This window comes from Chaetura pelagica, unplaced genomic scaffold (assembly GCF_000747805.2).
Source record: "Chaetura pelagica isolate M959 unplaced genomic scaffold, ChaPel_1.0 scaffold553, whole genome shotgun sequence".
Taxonomy (NCBI): domain Eukaryota; kingdom Metazoa; phylum Chordata; class Aves; order Apodiformes; family Apodidae; genus Chaetura; species Chaetura pelagica.
Genome location: NW_009952808.1, coordinates 111,211 through 134,721, shown reverse-complemented (window position 1 = coordinate 134,721; position 23,511 = coordinate 111,211). Strand labels below are relative to the sequence as shown.

At 48.3% G+C, this 23,511-nt stretch overlaps 3 protein-coding genes across 3 annotated transcripts; 1 reads left to right on the top strand and 2 right to left on the bottom strand.

Moving 5' to 3' along the window:
- The first annotated feature begins 5,835 nt into the window (after window positions 1-5,835).
- On the top strand, window positions 5,836-6,786 carry LOC104386420 (proto-oncogene Mas-like). Its single transcript, XM_009995029.1, has one exon. The coding sequence runs from the start codon at window positions 5,836-5,838 to the stop codon at window positions 6,784-6,786; it is 951 nt and encodes a 316-aa protein (XP_009993331.1).
- Window positions 6,787-18,454: 11,668 nt separating this feature from the next.
- Window positions 18,455-19,432, bottom strand: LOC104386427 (mas-related G-protein coupled receptor member X1-like). Its single transcript, XM_009995037.1, has one exon. It carries the CDS (start codon window positions 19,430-19,432, stop codon window positions 18,455-18,457), a length of 978 nt encoding a protein of 325 aa, XP_009993339.1.
- Window positions 19,433-21,166: 1,734 nt separating this feature from the next.
- Window positions 21,167-22,147, bottom strand: LOC104386426 (mas-related G-protein coupled receptor member D-like). The gene has a single exon (XM_009995036.1). It carries the CDS (start codon window positions 22,145-22,147, stop codon window positions 21,167-21,169), a length of 981 nt encoding a protein of 326 aa, XP_009993338.1.
- Window positions 22,148-23,511: the final 1,364 nt, after the last annotated feature.

Sequence of the window (23,511 nt, the reverse complement as noted above, 5' to 3'; positions counted from 1 at the left end):
CTGAGCCAGTCATATGCATTATTTTCCTGCCCTTGCAGTGCAATTCATGACCTACCTAAGCTGAGCACTTAAAGATGTGATTAATTACATGCTGCAGGTGCCTGTTTCTGTTGACTCGAAGAGGGTGACTAGAATGATGGATTCAGTATAGAGGATTCCCACAAGTTATATTTTACCTCTAAAAGTATCTTTTCAGGGAGAGGCTAGAGGTAGGTGAGATAATGTAATCAAATGCAAAATAAAGAGAATATATTCCAGAAAAGATGAGAATATTGCACCATCTCATTATTCCCTAAAATTCCAGGTGGTTAGTGGGAAATAAAGTAACAAAATCATCTAATCTGGGAGTACAGAACTAGCTCTGTAGGTGGTTCCAGCCAAAGAAAGCCTCAGACAGCTGATAAATGTAGTGACAGTTTGTACTTGTATTTTCACATTTGTTCAAGAAGAAGGGAAACAAAAGAGGAAAGGAAATCAGAACAAGATATGAAGAAAGGGAAAAAAAAACACCACAACAAAACACACCAAAAAAAACCAACCCACACACAAAAAGGAAGAATTCAGGAACCTGGAAAACTTACCTCCTCTGTGTTTGGAGATTGAATTTTTTGTGTGATGTCTGTATGATTTTACCTCCTCAACACCTGCCTTCTAATGTGTTAGAGCATTATGGAATATAGAACAGCTTCTGGAAAGCTTCCAACAACCAAAAGAGGTGCCTTTTATAATCCCACCTAACCTAATCTCTTGCTTTCCTGTACTACAAGTCTATCCTGGTATTTCCTGCCCATGTAAAAACTGCTGTAATGGGCTGTGTGGTCAGCACAGCCTGACCTGCTGGTTGTTGGGTGCACACCCCAGCAGCAGAAAGAAGCTGAGAAGGAAACTGCTTAAGTAGCTCTCTGTAAACCTCTCCAAGGAGATCTCCCACTTGATGGACTCCTGGGGCTGGAGGAGGGAGGTGTGGAGCCTCAGTGAAGGGAAGGCATGAAAGGAAAGGAAGATAAATCAGTTCTGTTCTGCCTGAGAAGTTTAAGTAAACATATTTTAAAGAAATAACCATCAGTCAGTGATAATGAGATGGTTAAGGCATTTCACGATTTCTCCAGTAGAATCAACAGCCAATGGATGAGCTGAATATAAAACTGGACAAGCATGAGCAGTGACTCAGTCTACTTAACCCTTTCCAGAGTCCTTCATCAAGCAAGGCTTCATGGTTTTCCCAAGGGCCCATGAGATCCACTGCTTTGGCCTCTTAGCATTGTGAGTAAGAAAGCAGCACTTCACATCCTTGTCATCCAAAAAGAAACCATGCATAAGAGAAATCTTCTTTAAGAAAAAAGTCAAGAGAGATTTCTAGTAGTTAGGAGAGAGGTGCCATGCTCTGGGGGTGGTAAAGAATTACCTGTCCTGGTGGTGTTTGAAAGGGCAGGTTGGGCACACTCCTCTCAGTAGTGGTTATGACGAAGCCGAGTTTCAAGGATAGATGACCTGGGGTAGCTCCTGATGACCCTTCACGTCCTATTTTGCATGAAATTTCATCACTGGCAACCCAGTGAACGAAGCTTCTTGCAGGAACTTGCATGTATGCAAGGGTCAGCACATTGCAGGGTAAGTTAAAAAATCCTCTGCCACAAATGGGGAAAGCCAAGGAGGAAAGTCAGCTCTTCACTGCCCGTGGAAGTCAGCTGAGTTGAGTCGCTTTCACTTGAGGCTCTTCTGTGGAAAGAACATGGAAAAGCTCTCCAAAAATTGACTCACCTGATCTACCTCAGACCTGATTTTGGGGTGGGATTAGGTCAGAAATCAACATTTAGATTTTGAACAAAATGACTTAGGGCAGACAAAGGCCACATCCAAAGAGCTACAGGCAATGGCTCAATGTCCAAGTAGAAACCAGAAACTAATGGTGTCCCTCAAAGGTCCATCTTTGGACCAATAATCCTGAGTATCTTCAAAAGTGAGATAGAGAGTGGGACCAAGTGCACCCTTGACAAGTTTGCAGATGACTCCAAGGGCCTTGAGGGAAGGGATGTCATCCAGGGGACCTTGCTAGGCTTGAGGAGTGTGTTTATGAGAACCTCATGAAGTTCAGCAAGGCCCAGTGCAAAATCATGCACCCCACTATCAGTACAGACTGGGGGATGCAATGATCGAGAGCAGCCCTGCAGACAGGGACCTGGGGGTACTGCTGGATGAAAGGTTGACAATGTGAGCCTGCAGCCCAGGAAGCAAATTGTGGGTGGACCCTCCTCTAGGAAAGGTTGTGTGAAGCAATAAGGACTAAGTAGGGTGATAAGTTGTGTTGGAAGAGGCTGAGGGTCAGAAGAGGACACTCAGTGGTGATGGGTGTGTTAATGCTGGTCTGGAAGGGACAACAGGTCCCGGGAGAATGAGAAGTTGTGCTGAGGGAGGTTGTGAAATCACCATCAGATGTTATAGAAAAGGACTGATAATTTCCCAGTCCCTGTGACCCTGGGCAGCAGTGAGGCATCCCCTTCAAGGCCTGGGAAATGGAGCATCTCAGATGCACGAGTAGAAAACCAAGCAGCAGAGCAAGAGGCAAAGCGAAATTTTGCACAAACAGTTTGTGTTTTCTTTGAACTGTGAGATGGCTGAAGAAGGGAGAAGTAGTAAAAACACATTTTCAGAACCATGACAGGGACAAGTTCTGTACAAAGAGGGAAGGGGGAAGTTCAAACCGAAGTGACCACACCCCCCAAACTTGCTGTTTCCTCAAGAGGGTGGCAAGCTGCCTGTGGGATGTGACACTGAAGAGACCAAGGCTTTTTAAACAGCATCTGAATCCCCCAGCATTACAGTGTGACACAAGGATTCTGTCAGGACCATATGTCACAGAATTCAGGTGACCACTTTCCCCAGCAGATCCATACCAGGCAGCTGCTGCAAAACAGTCCCTGAAATCCTAAGGAACCCACAAAAAGGTGAGAAATTCCTAGGTGGTATCTTTGCCATTGCATTCTGTCTAATGCTTTCTGCCCTGCTTTTGGAGAGATGCTGAGGAGAAGGGAGGAGAGATAAAACCTGAAGGAAGAGGAGATCAAACATTTTCTTCTCCTGCTGGTTAGAAGTTGTCTGTAGGTAACCATCTGTCTCGTGCCTTTTCCAGATGAGAGCTTCATTCTGGGGAGCCTTTTCCATGAGCAAGTGCTGTTGAATTGCTCTAGATACAAATCTGGAATAGAAGATGCCATCGTTCAGAGATCTACCAGTAGAAGATTAGGTCTTAATTAGTTTAGTTAATGATGTAGAGTTACATCTTGAATGTGTCTTGGAGACATGAATGTGTTGTTAGGAAATATGTTTGGCAAGCTTAAGTTAGACAGGTAGTCACCTGGCATTCCCTGAATGCCCATGGGAGAGAGAGACACTTCTGGAGGAGGTGCAAGCACCTTGCTTTCTGGAGATGACTGCAGCTGGGAAGTGGGAAAACCACTTTCCTAAAGTGGACACCTGGTCAGCAGGTGTCAGACTTTAAGTGACACTCAGATGTTCATGGCGTTTTCAAATGAATTGGAAATTTGTTTCATGTTAAATAGATGTAACAAGAATCACAAAATCACAGAACCACAGAATCATAGAATCATAGAGTGGTGAAGGTTGGAAGGAACCTTAACGATCATCAGGATCCAACCTCCCTGCTATGAGCAGGGACACCTCCCACCACACCAGGCTACACAAGCTTCATCCAACCTGGCTTTGAGCACCTCCAGGGAGGGGGCAGCCACAGCTTCCCTGGGCAACCTACTCCAGTGCCTTCCTACCCTCATGGTGAAGAATTTCTTGGGTCTTTTAAAGTTTAGGAAACCACTGAACTACTGGGTCTTCCTTTCTCCTCACACCAGGCTTGGTTCACAGAATTAGAGCTACTGCAGCTGCTTTCTGCTGCAAATCAAGGTCTGATATTCTGCTGACACCTCCCGAGCAGGTAGTTGGGGAGTGAACCAAGTCAGAAAGCTGCAACTTTGCAATTTGCTTGCTCCAGATGTTCAGGGAGGAGGTGATGTTGGTCAGGCAGGATGCTGCTCTCCCCAGACAAGGAAGAAGAAGGTAAGTTTGAATTCAGGGATGTTCCTGTTGTGAAATTGTGCTGCAACACAGATCCTTTGCGTTCTGAAGGAGATGATGGTTTCAGTATGCACTAAAATTCCTTCAGAGACCTTTGGTCTCTAAAGAACAGTGGTCCCTTCTTTAGAGGGAAGACCACTGGTCTCTAAAGTCTTCATGTCAGAAGTGCTTAGGGTCCTGTAACAGCTGAGGATGGAATCATCCAGCTTCCTATATAAGAGTATGGTGCAGTGCCAGAAGTTCCCTGGTTTCAGTCAACCCTAAAGATGTCACATCCTTTCACATCACTTTGGTGAAGTTAAGGGTGGAATTCACCTCAGCTGACTTCAGCTTTCCACACACTCATCCTCTCACTGGAGGTGCACTCTGCAATGCGTCAGCAAAGACAGGCAGGTGACTGCACACCTACCTAAGACACCTGCTGGAGGTGCTCAGAAACCTCCATTAATTCCCGTGGCAGCTTTAAAGGCAAAATGAAATGGGATTTTGGCATTTTGAATGGTGAAAGCCAGGTAGAACAGCAAAGTGTAAATGACATTTATCTTGCCTCTATCCATGCAGCACTGAAGACAGTGTGTCTGGGGTGCTGAGATGAAACAAGAATGACTCAATCTGTCACATTTAGCTTGTTTATGGAAGTCTGTCCCCGTGTGTTCTGCAGCATCTTACAAAGACAAAACAGAATATTCATGCTGGTTACACTGTTCAATGAGCCACGTCTCCTCGATCTCCCCGTTTTGACTTGTTCCTCTCTCCTGTTTAACTCTCTCCTGCTTGACTCTCTCCTGCTTAACTCTCTCCTGCTATCTCATCATATTTATCTGTCTTCTCATGTCAACATGAATAGCTGGTGGGGAGAGAGGAGGAGAGTCATGCTGCTTCACCTCATCAGACAAAAGAAAGGGTGTGAAATCTATGTGGGGTTCTTTTTTTAACTTAAAAATGTGCTTAACATTTTAATTCAGATCCCAGTGCAATGGGGAGGAAGAACCAGGATGAACTGCCTCAGGGAATGGGGGGAACTTAATGAGGGAGGAAATAATTATTTGAGCCAGAATTCAATGCCCTGTGAGGGTCAGACATTTTGTCCCACATCTGATTCTTGCAGTTTCTGAGAAGGAAGTTATTACAGGCTGACTCTATTTCCTCTACATAGGGCTCAAGAGAACAAACCAACCACACAAAACTACACTTTATTAAAATAGAAATCAGCCATCAACATCAAAACCTACCAGCTCTTTGCAGTACTCTCAGCCCTGTTTTCTCTCATGCTGATGGGACTTGTACGTTGATTGCCTAGAACTTCCACACACTTTTGACAAGATTTGTCTCGCCTAATCCCAGCCACGTGAAGCAAAGACAAGTTCTAGCAGAGTTGTTAACACTGGGATCACGTTTTGTTCAGACAGGAGGTACTTTTCAGACACGATTAATCTAAGCTGTAATTGATTTTTAAAGATCATTTGTTTCCTGGTACTGAACTGCAAAAAGGACCCTGGAGAGGTGCATTTTACAAGGGGAGAAATGCACTGCAATCTAATTTATCCTACATGTTGTATTGAATTTGGCCTTTCAGTGCTTTGCACAACGTGCTCCAAGCACAGCAGTGCCTCCCTAAATCAAGATCTGGCTACCAAGAGCTGGAACAAACCTAGAAACTCCACGAAGTCACCCTGAGGGAAAAGTCACCCCCAGAGTTGCCACCTCCCTCCTCTCTGCTTGCAGGTCTGCCTGAAATCACTCATCATGGCTACCCCATCAGCCTTCCTTCCCACTGCAGCCAGCCAGGCCCCCGGGATGAACCAGAGTGGGGCTGTGGGGCAGGCAGAGCCCTCCTACGCTGTCCTCAAGTTCATGGAGAGCTTCTGCCTGATCAGCGCTGCCTGTGGGATGGTGGGGAATGGGCTGGTCCTGTGGTACCTCGGCTTCCGCATCCGCAGGAACCACTTCACGGTCTACATCCTGAACCTGGCGGCCGCCGACTTCGGGTACCTGCTCTGCATCGCCATCGAGACGGTGCAGTACCTGATGCAGTTCAATGTGGGGGTGCAGTTTGGGATATTCCTCTTCCTGGATCTTTTCATGTACGGGACGGGCTTGTACCTCCTGACTGCCATCAGCATTGAGAGGTGCCTCTCTGTCCTTTCTCCAATCTGGTGCCGAAGCCACCGCCCGAAGCACTTGTCTGGCCTCATCTCCAGCCTGCTCTGGGGGCTCTCCCTGCTGCTGAACACCCTCGGGTACGTTTTCTGCACCATTCGCCCCTCTGACAGGACCTGCCGCCTCCTGCTCATCACCATTGGATCCTTGGACTTCCTCTTCTGCACGCCCCTCATGCTGCTCTTCAGCATCACCCTCTTCCTTCGAGTCAAGTGCAGCACCCAGCACCTCCGAACCGGCAGGCTCTTCACCGTCATCATGCTCACTGTCCTCTTCTTCCTCATTTTTGCTGTGCCTCTGGGCACCATGATCCTCTTGGACTTCTTGGGCTACCGATTTCTCTACTCCCCAGAGATCGGTTTTGTGCTGTCCTGTGTAAACAGCAGTCTCAACCCTGTCATCTACTTCCTTGTGGGGAGCTACAAGGATAAGAGAATCAAGCTTGCCCTCAGGCTGGCATTCCAGAGGGCCTTTGAAGATTCAGAAGATGACAAAGATGAACGAGAAACCCGTGACACAATAACTATGTCCTCCTAACACCCTGCAGTGCTGAGCAGGGTAACACTGGTCTGGAACTGTGGACAATAGTTTACAGAACTGAAAAACTCTGAGGTACTGGTGAAGGTTTATCTCACCTGCCCTTCAGTATCTGCCGTGAAGATCTCTACCCTTTATTTACTTATTTAAGCTCCATCTGTTCTTGGTGAAAATACATAAGCAGCTGGACTAGAGAATTGATCTGACCTGTTTTAGGACCACATTGAAAGTGCCTGTTTCTTTTCCATGGCCATTAAATGATTCCAATTTGATAAGGGGAAGTGTCTTGGTGTTTTTGTGTCATCAAAGCAATCCCTCTCAGAATCTGCAGCTCACTCAATAAATCTCTTTCGGAGCACAATAAGGTCAAACGAAGACATTCTCAGTCACTTTTCACTCAGATCTCTGAAGTTGAGATGGAAACCAGCCCTCCTCCTGTTGAAAGAAGGTCCTGGAAGGAGATTTTTCTCCCTGTCTCACTTTATTTGAAATACTTGCATTTCAGGAACACATGCAACCTGTGGAAAATGGTTCTTCTTCTTCTTCCCCACATAAGTCTAAACAAAATGCCTTTTAAATCAGCAGAGGCTGATTATACCCAGCTAAGGGACCAAAACCAGGCCGGCTGCTCAAGGACAAACAAAAGCAAAACAGTAGGTGTGATGTAAGGCAGGAAGGATGGGCAACAAGTTATGAATTGCCCCTGCTAGTTACCACCCTAACTTGGGACTCATGGACGCCAACTGGCTCTGGACAGTGAGACTGACTGGACAGGTAGGTCACGGGAGTATAACAAGGCAGTGAGTTCGGTGGGACTGAGGTCTGCTCGGACGTTCCTGCGTGGGACACCCCCCTGCTGCAGAGCCTGGTGCCGGGACTCTGCCTGCCTGCCCCGGGGATCCAGCCTGAGCCTGAACGGTGAGAGTGCCGGGATTCTGACCCCAGGAACACCGGGTCCTTCCCGCAGCTGTAGGGGCTGGAGCCTCTCCCCGTTTTGCTGCCAGTTGCTGAGAAAACCAAATCACTGCTGAGCCGTGAGGGGCTGCCCCCCGAAAACACGGATTTCGAGACCCTGCCATAGCTGTCAGCCCAGTCCTCCTGCTGCTGCTGGGGGGTCACCCCTGCTACCGAGATGAACACCCACCCACGGACACACACACACACACTCCCTCTAACTGTACAAGCAGTGACTGTACTTTCCTTTTCAGTCCTCCAATGGACTGCAACAGAACTACTCCTTATTGTCACGCTGACTGTGATGGGTCTAAGTTCAGCCACAGAATGAGCTGGGCAGTGTTTTTATGGTCTTCTTTTCCTACAGTACCTGCATGAACTAATCTGGAGCATTAATGATGCATTAGCAGAAGTTTGTAAACCTCACCTCCCTGAAGGACACGTTACTTCCCTGATCCATCCCCGGGAGCCATTTGCCATTGGTACATTTTCCCTAAACCTCATCCCACAGTTGGTGTGAACCCTTAATAAAGCAGTTAATTGGTAAACTAAACATTGCTCAGCAGTAATCTGGGAGCTTGGCAGGGGTGTGTTCTTAACTACCACCCTAAAATACGGTCCCGCATACGAGAAGCGAACGCCACGTGTGACCCTCCGTCCTTTTCAACAACCCCTCCAAAATTTGGTCTGGGGGGAAGTCGAGAAAACATCCTGACACCCAATAGCCCCCCTGGCATCGGCTCTGGACACAAGCTTTTGTGGCTCGCATGCTGCTTTGCTTCCTGCTGTCAGCGTTTCACATAGTTCAATGATTCGTGCCCCACAAGTCCCTTTCCTCTGTTCACTCCTGAGGTTTCCATCCCATAGATTGCCTGACAACTTTATGGGCTGAGTTACACGCTCCCTTTTCATGTATTTCAAAGAAATACAGGGCTGGAGTTGCATAGTATTTTAGCTTCCTTCAGCCCAAGACACAGTATCTTCCTCTAACTTGTTTCTTCCATGAAGGACAGACAAGAACTCACAGCTTCTAAAATCTCCTCTACCAACAGAAATAAATTCAAGGGTTAGGGGAAAAAATAGGGAACAGAAGAAAGGTAAATATATGCCACAATGTGCAACAAGTTCACTAGACCCCTGAGGTGCAAGATGTGATTATTTGAAGTGTTGTGCTCTCAGGCCATATGACACTTGCTCTTTTCATGTACATTGATGGAAAAAGGCAACACAGGTCATTTTCACTGTGAAACCTTCCACATTTCCTCTTCATGCCTCCACCTGCACATAATTTCCTACAGGGAAGCTGTATTCTTTTGCTGTCTATGATCTTTTTTCTCTTTCTCTTTTTTATTCATTTTGAAAAGCACCTCTTAAAAGAAAAATACTCATTCACCCTAATGTCTATAGTTGCTTTTTGCTTCCTGTTGGCAGTTCCTGAAAGCTGAAATTTGAGTCCCATTTCTGTCATTCTTTAATTTTTAATGCTCTTATTCTGCGAAGTTGATTCAGATTAGGTCTATGTCATCAATTCTTTTTTGTTAGGTGGGGCTTTTTTTCTTCTAACTTATACTGCTGAGGGGAAAAGAGCATCCATTTATCAAAAAACATGTTATAAATGTTTTCCTTTCAATACTTGTAATGATTTTATCATTGGGAGAACTGAAACATTTCAGTTATTATTAAAAAGGTCAAAAGCCTTTTCTTTTTTTTTTAAGAGGAGCACAAATGGTGTTTAAAAAACACTGTTCTGCTGGGAGGAAGCCATTGACTGATAAAAATATACAAAACCTACCTCCTGTGACCCAAAAGAGGTCAGTGATAGGATCTGCAAGGAGATGGGGATCGTTTGCAGGCTTTTCCATGATGAACTAATGCCAAGAGAGTCAGCCCGGCCTGCCAGGGAGCATCTCCTCAGCATCTCAACTAAATTTGCCCTCTGAATGGCTTGGTATCTCTCTGGAGGGATACCAGGCCACCCAGAAGATCTGCAGCCATGCATGAGAAGGGTATATTCCTCAGGGGCCACCAGCACCCTGAAGAGAGCCCACATTTCTGCTTTCCTGGGGACAACCTGCTTCCCTGCAAGGAGACAGGCAGGCCAGAGGTGTTGAGTGTGCCTATGTGCCAGCATGAGGTGCCTGTGAGGGGTGGTGTCACCTGTTCCCCAAGGACAGCAAACCTCACCCCACTCATCTGAGGAGTCCATACACACCAGAGTCCAAAATAATCTTTGTTTTCTCATTGATTTCACACATTAACTGCTGGAATTTCTGTGCTGCAGTTAAGGCCTGAAGGAAGGGATGTGTATGGGCACATGGATGCTCCAGAACAGTCCAATATTCACCACATCCAGCAGAGTGAGACACTCCTGTGCCTTGACTTGGTTCCTTTTCCCCAGCCTCCATCCCCCAGTAGTTATCCCCTTCAAGCAGCCACCTCATTCTCCATTCCAAGAGCTCCTACAACAACCACCCCCGCTTCTCTCCATCACACCAGCCTACCTCACACATACCTCAAAGCAGCAGCCTTCCCCTTGCAGCCCTTCCCTCACATCAGCTGCCAAACTCATTCTCTTGCACCTTTCATGGAGATGTGGCTTCACACCACAGGAAGGAAGGGCCAGCAGATACTAACAACAGGTTATGTCCTCTTTGGAACTGGAGAGTCTAGATCAGCTAACTGGGGGCAGAAGGAGGGCCAAGCACCTGCAGCCAGCTACATTTACACTGTTTATGTGTTGCATCAGCTCAGAGCTGTGGTTGTGGTATCTTACAACCCACAGACCAACTTGGGATAAGGCAGAAAGAAGAGAAGAGGATGTACTGTGATGCAAACAGGCTGGGGCAGGCCTTGCTGATTTAGACACCCCAGATAGGTGAGAGAAACTCCATGTTAGGGCCAACAGGTCTGTGCTTTAAAAGCTTAACTGCCAAAAACAGAGTCACCCATTCCTACCCAGGCCAGCAAAAGACAGCAGGTCAAAGCAAGTGTCCATAGGGAAGAAGCTGTAGATAAAGAGCTTAGTCAGATCCCAAGCTCTGTTTAATTTGAATTAAGAGAGGTGGCAAAGCCAGGTGATCACCACATCACAAAGTCTGGATCAGGTCTGCTCAAAGGCAACTCCTGCTTGCAGAGGTGGAGAAACACCATCATTTCTTCACAGTGTGCCACCTGAAGACTGAGGGACACTTGTCCCCCTGGAGTCAACACCTGCCCATTTCAAAACTTGCACAGCCACACTGTTAACAGACCTTTTTCTTCCTGTCCATTTTATACGTGGCACACAGCAAGTTCATTTCCTGTCTGCAGCATTTCTCTTAATTGCTGTGACTAAATTGCTGTCTTTACGATCCATCCGAAGTCCCTTTCAGCTCAGCCTTTTAGAAGATTTTCTTTCTTCAGGATCAGAGGTGAGCAATGAGTCCTCAGGGAGCTGTAAGAGCCCTGTGCAGTTTAGAGAGGTTCCACCCATCAGTAGGAGAACGAAATAGGCACCTTTTTACATAGGCTTTAAAAGAAACAAGGCTCAGAAGCATTCTTGGGTGGAAAGTAAGGGCTTATCCTGTCCAGAAAGGATTCCTGACACCTGGTACTCAGGGGTTGAAGGCCTGATCTGTCTCCCTCACCCCAGGCACGTTGGACAAGCCATTTTCCTTTTAAAGTCGTAGAATGGTGAAGGTTGGAAGGGACTTTAAAGACCATCAGGTTCCAACCTCCCTGCCATGAGGAGGAGCACCTCCCACTAGAGCAGGATGCACAAGCCTCATCCAACCTGGCCTTGAACACAGAACCACAGAATAGTCATGGGGTCTTCTTGAGGTCTTGGCAGGATTTAGGGGAAGGAATTGAATTTTGCAGGAAACACTGGGGACAGGGATACTGTCTCTCCAGCTAATCCAATCTAAACCAAGTTTGATTTTCCAAGAATGACAAAAATAAATAGAATACCATTCCTCTGAGAACTTCACACAATCTCTACTGCTTACTCACTTATACCTCACCAGCATTAAGAGCATTTGGCCCCAATGCAAGCAATGTCCCAGAGCATTGCCAGCAATGGAATTCCTGGCAAGGGAGGTAATTTTCTCCCCACCTCCCATAGGAGCAACTGTGAAAATGTATAAATGTGGAAAAGTATAAATGTAATCTCCCTTCACACACATGTGTCCATTCCCCCTCCCCCTGCCAACACTTATTCCTTAAAAAAAACCCAGAAATCAGTAATTTTAAAAGAAGCATGGAAGGAAACATGCCCACAGTGTGTTGGATGCTGGGAGAGCTAGGTGGGAGCTATGCTCCTCTGCTCAGGTGCTCCTCCTCAGGGGTCTGCCTGGAGACTGTCCCTAGGGTCTCACCAGAAGGAGCCTGCCAAAACCACCCCAGCCACAAACTGAAAGCTTTCTCCTAAAAAAAAAATTAAAAATAAAGAGAGGGACACAAAGATGGGGGCTTGATTTTTGTGGGGATAAAAAAATGAATGAAGGGATGAGCTTCTGGGGGAGGTGGTGGTGCAGAAGAGCTTCAGAAGCAGCTGAGGAAGGCACGCACTGCACAGAACTGCATGGCAGAGGAGTCTCTGCAAAGCTTGGCAGCAAAAACTGCTACCTGGATGCAGGTGAAACCTGGATTTTTCAGACCTGCTATCCTGGCATCTGCTCTGAATCCCTGTGGGGGAATCATGAAGCCCTGACCACAACAAATCTAGAACGTCTTTTGTGGGATCATAGAGAGAGCCACAATATGTTGGAGAACACAGACAGCAACAGTGCTGGTCAAGGATGTTATCCTTCCTCTATGTATATTTATGGCAAAATTCACTTATCCTTGGTTTTAGTCCTTTCATACACCTTAAAAAGCACTTGCACAGCAACACAGGGATCTTTTCTCCCTCAGTCACCCCCAGCCCAGGCAACTGGGGATGCCTCCTGAGTGAGTACATCTCAAATAGTGTGACACATCCCTTCAGTAAGGATTGTGGACATTCCAGTGGGGTTTATTCATGGAATTCAGCCAAGGAAAACACTGGGCCAAGGCTGTTGCATGGGGTCTTGGACACTACCTGGCACCTGCCATGTCACACTTAATCCTCAATGTACCTCAATATGCCATTCACTGTTTGCTTGGTTTTTTTCCCCTAAGAGAACAGATGTCATCTGAGATTATGCTAATGCTAATATTATTTAAGATGTCAAAAATACCCCAAACTTCGAAGTGCAGATACCATTATTGTGCTTTTTCTTTTCAGCTTAGTGAAGTGCCACTATATCTCCCCTGGCAGTGAATAGGACAGGAATTTGGAAGATTTAGACAACAGGGCAGAAAATGTTATGGTATCCAAGCAGAAAATGTGCCTTTGTCAAGAAAATGAGCTAGAGAGAGAAGTGAAGCACTTGTGGTAGGAAGAGGTGATTTTCTTTATTTCAGACTATCTAAACTTAGCAAACTTCAGGTTCAATACATCTGGGGACCTTTTCTCTGAGCTTAACCAATCAGTGAGGTGAGTTCTCCACCACCTCTCTGCAGCAGCTGTCTCCTACCTTCAAACTTTGTTCTGTTCTTCAGAGGAGTCTCCAATAGGACAACAAACCCCTCGACCCTCTTGGGTTATTCCTTGCAGGGTAGTAGATAAAAAAATAATAACAAAAAATAGGCTGCTGCTCTTTGCAGAAAGAAAACCCCTGGGTGCAACACGTGGAGACCAGCTAAAAATCTGGTGGGTTTGATACATGCACTGAGGAAGGCATCAGACAGGAAGGTAGTGATAAGAACATCAATCTCTCCTATCTGATACTGCTCTGTGTGTATTTTAAATGCTAATGGGGAGGGAAAGATAGAGAAAAATCAGGAGCAAACATAAACAAGTCAGGAAATCTGACGTGAATATACACGATACATGTATCTTCATTGCCAAAAGGTGTTGCTCCACACGGCGTTGGACAATGTTGTGTGGACTCAACACTGGATCAAAGGAGGAAATCATTCATGACACAAATGCCACTTCCCCCCAGGGCTGAGGAGCAGCTGCTGCTGCACGTAGCTTTGTAGCAGGGTGGATTTCAGAGCTTTGAAAGGAGAAACAGCAGGAGGAGGCAGGTGTGCAGAGCTGCGAGGGGTGGCTGGACACCTCGTGCTTTCAAACATGACGAAGGGAAGAGGAACAGCAGAACAGAAAGCAGAAGAATGGCAATGGCACCTGACAACAGGGACACAGCCCAGCTGGGCTCTTGGCCACGAGCAGAGAGGGAACACACAGGGACCTGCCTGCCCTTCGGTAAAGAGAGAAGGGTTAGAAGGGAGGAATGTGAAATTTAACAACAATACTCCAATTACAACGTGTGGAAATCACCTCAAGAAAGTGGCTGCCCCTTCTTTCCGGGCCAGTACCTCAGAAGTTTCTCAAAGTCGGGGTCTGGTCTCCTCGGGTCCCTCCTGGCAGAGCTCCTGGCAGCAGGTGCCTGTCCCTGGGGAGGCAGCAGAGCAGGGGACACCCCAAACCTGCTGAGTGTGAACATATGGCATGTCTGTGTGTGTGTGCTGGGGGTCTGGTTCGAGCTGCAGGCTGTGAGGGGAGCCGAGGGCCTGCCCTGCCGCGCAGCCGCTTCCCGCCCTTTCCTGCCAGGTCCTGCGGGGAGCGTGTGAGGGCGGCCAAAGCACCTGTGGGACCTGTGTGAAAACGTGTATGAAAACACCTGTGGGACCTGTGTGAAACATCTGTGGGACCCGTGTGAAACAAACACCTGTGTGAAAATACCTGTGGGACCTGTGTGAAACACCTGTGGGACCTGTGTGAGACATCTGTGGGACCTGTGTGAAACATCTGTGGGACCTGTGTGAAAACGTGTATGAAAACACCTGTGGAACCTGTGTGAAACACTTGTGGGACCTGTGTGAAATCACCTGTGGGACCTGTGTGAAAACTTGTGTGAAAACACCTGTGAAAACCTGTGTGAAAACACCTGTGAAAACCTGTGTGAAAACACTGTGAAAACGTGAGTGAAAATGGGCAGAAAACACCTGTGAAAACCTGTGTGAAAACGGGCAGGAAGCAGCAAAAAGGGAGAGGAGGAAAAAGAGTGAGAAACAGCAGGGAGGGAAGTGAAGGTTGAGAAAAGGAAGGCAGGGTCCTGCTCCTCCATGGGCTGTGCTGCACCTGGACAGGTGGGTATTGCCTGAGAGGAGCTGCTGCCCGAGGAGAATCCATGCTGGGCAGGGAAAATGTGGGAGAGGGAAGGAGCACCAGGGAGAAAACACTGTGTATGGGCTGTAACAACCCTCAAACCCCTGTGCTCCTTGTGAGTGAGGAGTGAGCTGAGCTGAGATGCAGGGGGGAAGGTTTTATATTAATTGTCTCTCACGCCTCAAATCTGGTTTAGTTGCCATCAGATTGATTTTCCTGTTTTGCCCACTGGGAAGGGATCTCCTGTGTGAAGGGGAAGTAGGGACACGTTTCTCCACCAGTGTTAAAGAGAGCTGTCATGTTCTGAGGGTCTGCCATAAAACAGCAAACCCTGTACCTCAAACCTCTCTCTGTCAGAGGAAAGGACTGATTTGAAAATTTTCCTTATCCGTGTTTGTCTCCTCGTTTCTCCCTTTTCTCTCCCATCCATTAAAAAGCAAAAGGAAATAGGAAATTCCCTACGCCTAGGTCTCTACTTTCCTGTCTGTCCCTACCCAGGTCCCAGCTTTGAGTGAGGGAAAAACAAGGAGTGAGACCATGACCAAAGGGGTTTCTAGGAAAAGACAGAGAAACAGAATGGGTAGGAAGCAAATCTGTGAAAACAATAAGCTAAGGTGTGTTATTATTTCTTAAAAAACAAATAGAATCCTTCCTCTCGGAGCCTGAGCCTGAACCAGAGACTGCGGGGAAACTGCTGTGGGGCTAAGGCAGAGCAATTCCACAACCTGAATGGCTTTTCACTGGCAACTTTCACTGCCATTTCCATGTGAATGTTCTCTGATTTACAACCAGACCCTTGGAAGTCTAGTGTTTCCCAGCTGCACCGTGGGTGGAATTTGTCTCCTTGGGATCTCTCAAAGAGGGTGTCTTTACATCACCTCTGACCAAAGGAGGAACGAGCTCATGAAGTCCGATTTCTTCTGAATATGGGCCAAGGTTTAGGGCACCCAACAGCACTCATGACCTTTAATCCTCTCTGGATAGAGGAAATTATTAATGGAAAGAAACTTTGGAAGGTAAACAGTACGGAAAACACCTCTTTTCACAGAGAGATATTCCTGGTTTTTATAGATTCTTTCTGTCCTGGTAATTACGTGAATATTGACACCTACTTATTGTTTTTGTTTTATTGTTCTCTGTTTTTAAAGTTTGGTGAATCTCATGGACACTTGACATTATGATTTTCTCCATCTTAAAATACATCTTGTTATCTCAGTCCATTCCAGAGCCTATTCCAGAGCTTCCTTAGGAAGTGCTTCCATTGCATTAGAGCAGCAATGTATGCATCACTCGTTTTATGGGAAGTTCCTGACTAAAAGGAGTGATCTAAGAGCTGGAAATACTCATTGCACAATGTGCAGCAGAGGAAATAATATTATTGTCAAAACCAGCACCAAGCAGAAAGAAAATCATAATGAACCTAAACAAAGGGGAACATGAAAACAGAAAATGGAGACTGGACCAGATAAATCATCTTTTATTTAAGACATGGGAAGAACCTTCAACTTAGTGTGTGCTTATAAAGGACAGAAAAGCCACGTTTATTTTAGAAGAGCTAATTCCAGCTGTTAGCCTAGCATTTCACAGCTGTGCTTGCTCTTTGGCAGGTGAATAATACTTTATCCAGTGATTCCAGAGGAAGCAGGATCAGCCCCTGTGTGATTCATCCACCTACATGTGAGTATTTAGCACTTTGGGGATATTCATCTTCCATCTGTCATGTCCAAGCAAATCCTTTGTCATGCAGTTTATGCTGTCCCTGCTCCCCAGTTCCACCTGTACCTCTAGCCATCCCAAGGTAAGTCTTTGGACCATCTTCACCATTCCAACAATCATCTGTCCTATGCTTATCAAACTCCAGGGCTTAGGCACTCCTCCTGTGCCATTTGCATTGAACATTTACACTTGTGTGTCCAGAGCTTCTTGAGGCTGCTTCTGGAACCATGACAGAGCAAAGCTTTCATGAGGGCTGCATTCATAAGAAAGTGAACTCCAGCAAGGTCCAGAGATGCTGCTTACACCTACAAATCCTCCCCCAGTTATGTCCCAAGACTATTATAAGAAACAGCAATACTTCTGTTGTTACAGTGATTTACTTTTCTCTTTTATTGTTGAAGAAATCTTCAGTTTTCTTTCAGTTGGGGCAGGAGGGATTCCTGCAGTGCAGGAATCACAGGTGCCAGGTGACCCCACTGTTAACACAGATCGCATAAACACAATCAGTGGAGCCTAGAATGTAACTAAGTCAGGAGAGGAGACAGAGGGAGGTAATAGATTCAGATCCCCCAAAGACCACAAAGGCTCATTTTTTGACCAAAAGAGCAAGAGTCTATTGGGCTAGGTCCAGAGCACAGGGCTTTCCCCTTGGGCTGCCTGCAGGGCTCAGCATCTTCAGCCCTTCCTGACCCACTCTTTTCCCATGCCTAAGCTCTCCCTGCTCCCACCAGCACATGGTGTTTGCTCTGTTGGATCTCTCTGGATGAGCCTGAGGTAGCTGCAACAAAACCTGTCTCTGATGGGGTCGTGGGTTGCCACGCTGCACTGGAGCCCTCCAGGCTTGGCCTCAAGTCAAAGAGAGGGAGAAGCTGGTGTGCAGGGTCTAGACCTGGACAACATCCAGGGTTAATCCCCTGATCTACCTGCTCTGAGCCTTTTGCACAGTGTTGCCTCATACCAGGATTGAGGAAAGGCACCAGCCTTGAGGAGACCTTAGGATGCTCAGGTGATACAGGGGCTGTTTCCACCACAGTCCCAAGCAGAGGAGGCACATCACCAACCCAGCCACTTGCCCCACAGCCCCAGCCTCCCTCCCCTCACCAACAGGGGTTCAAACAGCCATCTCTGCAGCCACCTCCCTGGGCAGGTGAGTCCCCTCTTTGGACCTTATTTTCTCTTGTGTAAGGCAGCTTTCACAAAGCATTGGAACCAACGTTGCAGGTAGCCTCCCACCAGCACTAAATTAATAGGTTGATGCTGTCACTAAAAGCCAGCAGAATGGATGATGAACTCAGGATATGTCCTTCCTGATCAATGAATAAGCCTTCCAAAACTTGCTTGACAGTTAAAGGGACAAAAAAGATTAAGAGACTGGCAAGGAGAAGCACAAGGTACAGCCTTCCTGGGAGACACCTCAGAGGGCAACACTGGAGTCTGATAAACAGGATTGAGATTCTGTGACAGGCAGAAAATCGTTGTTATTTCTGCAGCCCTTTGAGCAGAGCCCTACCTGGCTTGGCCAGCAGAGATGGCTCCCCTAGGGCCTGACGTGCCCACCTTCCCCAGGCAAGAGACCCCTCAGAACACCATGAGATGCATCTGCTGAGCCAGAGGAACCTGAAAGAGGGTCATTGCCATGGGGAAGGCAGGGCCCCAGCCTGGCTGAGCAGGGCCACACTTGCTCTGTGCCTCATGTCCCCATTCTCAGCTGCAGCATTGTTCCTCTCCCTGGCAGCAGCTTGGCACCAATTCCATGTGGACCTTCATCTCCCAGGTTGCTCCAAGGCTCCACATCTCCAGGCCTTCCTGCCCAGCAGAGCCTCAGAGACTGCTCTCCACCACAGGCTGCCCTGGCACGTCTATCCCCTTCTCCTTCATCCCTTTCTCTTCAAACACTCGGCGAAGGGCAGCTCTGGCAGAGCCCTGGAACCGGCGCTGCCGGCAGCTGCCCACCAGGAAATAAGTGAAGGGGTTGGTGCAGCTGTTCAGAGAGGCCAGCAGATAAAACATTGCATGTAGAAATACAGACGTGCCGTTATAGGAAAGAAGAAAGAAAGACACAGTCAGAGGAAAGCCAAAGATGAACATGAAGGTCACACTGAGCAGCACAGCAACATAGAGTCTCCCTGGGCTTCGTCTCTCTGAGCCACATTGGAGTTTGATGAAGAGAGAAAGGTTGGAAAGGAGTGGGAATATAGAAAAAGTGAGAAAATTCACAGTGCTTACACCTTGTGCTATTTGGTCACAGGTTATAGTCCAAGGGAGAAACGTACAAATGAAAACCAAAGAGCCACAGAGTGCAGCCAGAGCCCAGAGCAGCCCACACATGATGCCAGACAAGTGCTTTGGGCGGTGGCACCGGTACCAGATTGGGAACAGAACGGACAGACACCTCTCCATGCTCATCACTGTCAGGAGGTACATGCTGGCAAAATAGAAAAAGAGAAACACCTCTCTCAGGATAATATGGGTCAATAATAATGGAAATGTTAAGAAACAATACACTTCTGAAATAGTGCCTGCCACAAGTATAACAAGAAGGAAGAGGAGCAGAGAGAAGTCAGCAATGGCCAGGTTCAGGACATAGACAGTGAAGGAGCTCTTCTTCATGTGGAAGCCCAGGAACCACACAACCACCATATTCCCCACCAGACCACACAAGGAAATACCAATGAAGACACCTGCAGTTATCAACACACGAGAGTCTGGTGTGCACACAGGTGTAGAAACTTCTTGAGAGTCTATATATCCATCAGTGCTGTTGTTCAGAGAGAGGTCTGTTGTGTTGGGCTCCTCCATGGCCAGTGACCCTGCTTGGGGAGGACACCTTCTCTTTCTCCCACCACCTCCTAGGACAGACAAGAAGGAGAAGGCAGTGAGGGGCATGGGCACTCCCAGCACTCGCCATCTTTGCCCCCAGCCCCACACCAGCCCCAGGCTGCCCCAGCAAGGACCCCATCCCCTGCAGAGCCCAGGACAGGCTCCGTGCCCAGCCCTGGCCACCAGGCATCTCCCAGGTGCCCATCCCCAGCCTCCCACCTTCTGGTGCTCCTGGGAACAGGAGCTGCAGGAGATCCAGCAGACGGGGCCTCCAGGCTCTGCAGGAGAAGGGCTGTGCTGATGAATCTGGGGCCACCCTGTTCTGCTTTGTCCTCATCTCTTGTGCCTAAAGAGCAGATCTTTGTCCTGAGATCACATCCCGTGGTCAGGAGACTCCCCACACAATCTAATCTCACATCACTGACAGCTTCCCCTCACATGTCCCAAGGACATCGATCTTGTCAGGAGGAGTTGGCCACATCATCTCCTTCCTCTCCTCCTCCAACCCCCAGTGTGCTCCCACCACACAAGGGGTTTCTGGCTTCTTCTCTCTGTCCTTGTGCTTGAGCAGGAGACCCCTCACACTGGGAACTCGCCTGTGTGTGGACATGGAACAGCACAAGGGCTTCACCTGCTGCCTCCAATGAGTTGTGTCACCTTACAGATGGTGTCCTTGAGGCATGTCAAGCTGCAAATGGGACTTTATCTGCAAGAATCTTGTCTCTCCAAACCTCATCCATCAGCACCATGGAGACATTACTTTTCTCTGTATTTTTTTCTCTCTCCCATTCTCTATTTTCCTTTATTTCTTTTTCTCTATTTCTCTTTTTCTCGCCTTCTCTCTGTCTCTTTCATTTTTTCTTTTCTAGTTTATTTTGTTCTTGCTCTTAGTTTTAATTCTCCAAGTTGTAATTATACCCTTTGCCATCTTCTCTCCACCACTCACAGAATCACAGAATCTGAGGGGTTGGAAGAGACCTGGAAAGATCATCTAGACCTGGAAAGATCATCTAGACCAACCCCTCTGCCAGACCACATCACCCAGAGCACATCACACAGGAACATGTCCAGGCAGGTTTGAATGTCTCCAGAGAAGGAGACTCCACAGCCTCTTTGGGCAGCCTGGCCCAGAGCTCTGGCACTCTCACAGGCAAGTTTTTTCTGATGTTTATGTGGAAGCTCCTGTGTTCCAGTTTGCACCCATTGCCCCTTGTCCTATCACTGGACATCACTGAAAAAAGCCTGGCTCCATCCTCCTGACACTGCCCTTAATGTATTTGTAAACATTGATGAGGTCACCCCTCACTCATCCCCCAACACCCACCAACACCCAGGGGCTTGTCCACCCCTGCAACCCTTTGAGCAGAGCCCTGCCTGGCTTGGCCAGAAGAGATAGCCAGAGCTCCCCCAGGGCCTGATGTGCCCACCTTCCCCAGGCAAGAGACCCCCCAGAACACCATGAGATGCATCTGCTGAGCCAGAGGAACCCGAGTTTATTGGCTGGGGCCAGGGCAGGGAGGGTCATTGCCATGGGGAAGGCAGGGCCCCAGCCTGGCTGAGCAGGGCCACACTTGCTCTGTGCCACATGTCCCCATTCTCAGCTGCAGCATTGTTCCCCTCCCTGGCAGCAGCTTGGCATCAATTCCATGTGGACCTTCATCTCCCAGGTTGCTCCAAGGCTCCACATCTCCAGGTCTTCTTGCCATCAGTGCCTTACACAGTAGTTTCTGCCACAGTGTCCTCAGGCACGTGGCTGTCCTCACCACTCCCCACTTTCTCATCAAACAGTCGGTGAAAGGTGGATTTCATGGAGCCTTGGAGCCTGCCCTGCTGACAAATCCCCACCAGAAAGTAAATGACAGGAGCGATGCTGCAATTCAGCAGATCCAGCAGGAAATTTTCAGGGAATAATTCAAGTGAACTTGCAAGGTTGAGGAAAAACTCTAGACCGAAAGAAATCCCAAGAGCCAAGAAGAAGATCCCGCAGAGAAGGAGAGAAATGCTGAGCTGCCCCTGCTGGCATCTCTGTGAGCCACATCGGAGCTTCATGAAGAGGCACAGGTCAGAAATCAACATCACTGATGACAACATCACTGAAACCACCCCAGTTACATCTGTAAACACCGTCTCGTCGCTTTCAGCAGCTTTTAAGCTGAGGTACCTTGAGGAAACAAGGATTCCAGCCAGAGCCCAGAGCAGCCCACTCACAGCACCCGAGAAGTGCTTTGGGCGGTGGCGGCGATGCCAGACTGGGAAGAGGACAGAGATGCACTGCTCCACACTGATGGCTGTCAGCAGACCCAGGCTGCTGAGGTCAAAGACGTGGCACAGAAATTCAATCGCAAACACAAAATCTCTGTAGCGAGAAATAAAACTATACAGGGCAGGACAAGCTGCTGCTAAGGTCAGAACGGCCAATATGAGCAGAAAATACAGGAGGAGGAGAGAGAAGTTAGCAACAGCTAGATTTAAGGCATAGATGGTGAAAGGGTTCTGCTTCATGTGGAAGCCCAGGAACCACACAACTATTCCATTCCCTACAAGTCCACAGAGAGAAATCCCCATACAGACACCTGTGAAGACCATCAGTCCATAGGACAGACTGAAGCATTCGTGTTGAATATTTTCCCCATAGTCCACATATCCATCAGTGCTGTTGTTCAGAGAGAGGTCTGTTGTGTTGGGCTCCTCCATGGCCAACGACCCTGCTCAGGGGGGACACCTTCTCCTTCTCCCACCACCTCCTAGTACAGACAAGAAGGAGAAGGCAGTGAGGGGCATGGGCACTCCCAGCACTCACCGTCTTTGCCCGCAGCCCCACACCAGCCTCAGGCTGCCCCAGCAAGGATCCCATCCCCTGCAGGGCCCAGGACAGGCTCCATGCCCAGCCCTGGCCACCAGGCATCTCCCAGGTGCCCATCCCCAGCCTCCCACCTTCTGGTGCTCCTGGGAACAGGAGCTGCAGGAGATCCAGCAGACGGGGCCTCCAGGCTCTGCAGGAGAAGGGCTGTGCTGATGAATCTGGGGCCACCCTGTTCTGCTTTGTCCTCATCTCTTGTGCCTAAAGAGCAGATCTTTGTCCTGAGATCACATCCCGTGGTCAGGAGACTCCCCTCACAATCTCATTACATCTCTGACAGCTTCCCCTCACATGTCCCATGGACAGCAATCTTGTCAGGAGGGGATGGCCACACCACCTCCTTCCTCTCCTCCCCCCAGTTTTTCATCAGAAAGTGCTGATCTATTGTGATCCTGTTAAGAAAGACACTTAGACTCCATAAGGCACAATTTGAAATGCCATTTAATTAGGATTAGAACTATGAAGAAGGAGAAAATAGCACAGATAATCTTATGTCCATGTCCCTTCAGGTTCTTGGAATCCCAGGTCTTGCAGCACCAAACGAGCCTCTGATTGGGGCAGATTCTGTCCATGGAAAGATCACACCATTATGGTAGCTGAAGGGACATGGACATGGGGACGTTGTGACAGCAGATCGGGCTCTGCCTCTACATCTGCCCTCCACTGGCAGGTGCAGGGTGAGGACACCGGGGAGACCCACTTGCTCCGGGATGCCGAGCAGGAGACCCTGATGAAGCCAGGTCAGCTGGCACCTCAATCCCACCAAAATCCCCTTCCCAGCCCTCCTGAAGCCCCCCTGCCTCCTCCGGGGCAGGAGGGGGATACCCACCCCCTGCTCCCCGCACCCCGGGCTCAGAGGGTTGCGGGGACACAACCAGCACGGGACCCGTGGCGATTTCACCAATATCTGCGGGGTTGATGCCTCTAGATGGCAGGAGAGGGGTACGGATGGCTCTTGATCTTCAGCCGCAAGTGACGGTGAGCAGAGCTGGTCCTGCGCTCCCGGCTGATGGAAAGAGAAACCAGCACCAGGTCGGGCTGCGGAGCTGGCAGGGAATCCGGAGAGTTCTCCGGTACTTTTTCGTGGGAATTTGTCACACTGATCGACTGCAGGGCTACATGGTTCAGAGGAAACAAGGGCTGGAGCAGCTCTGCTCTGGGGACAGGCTGGGAGAGTTGGGGTGTTCAGCCTGGAGAA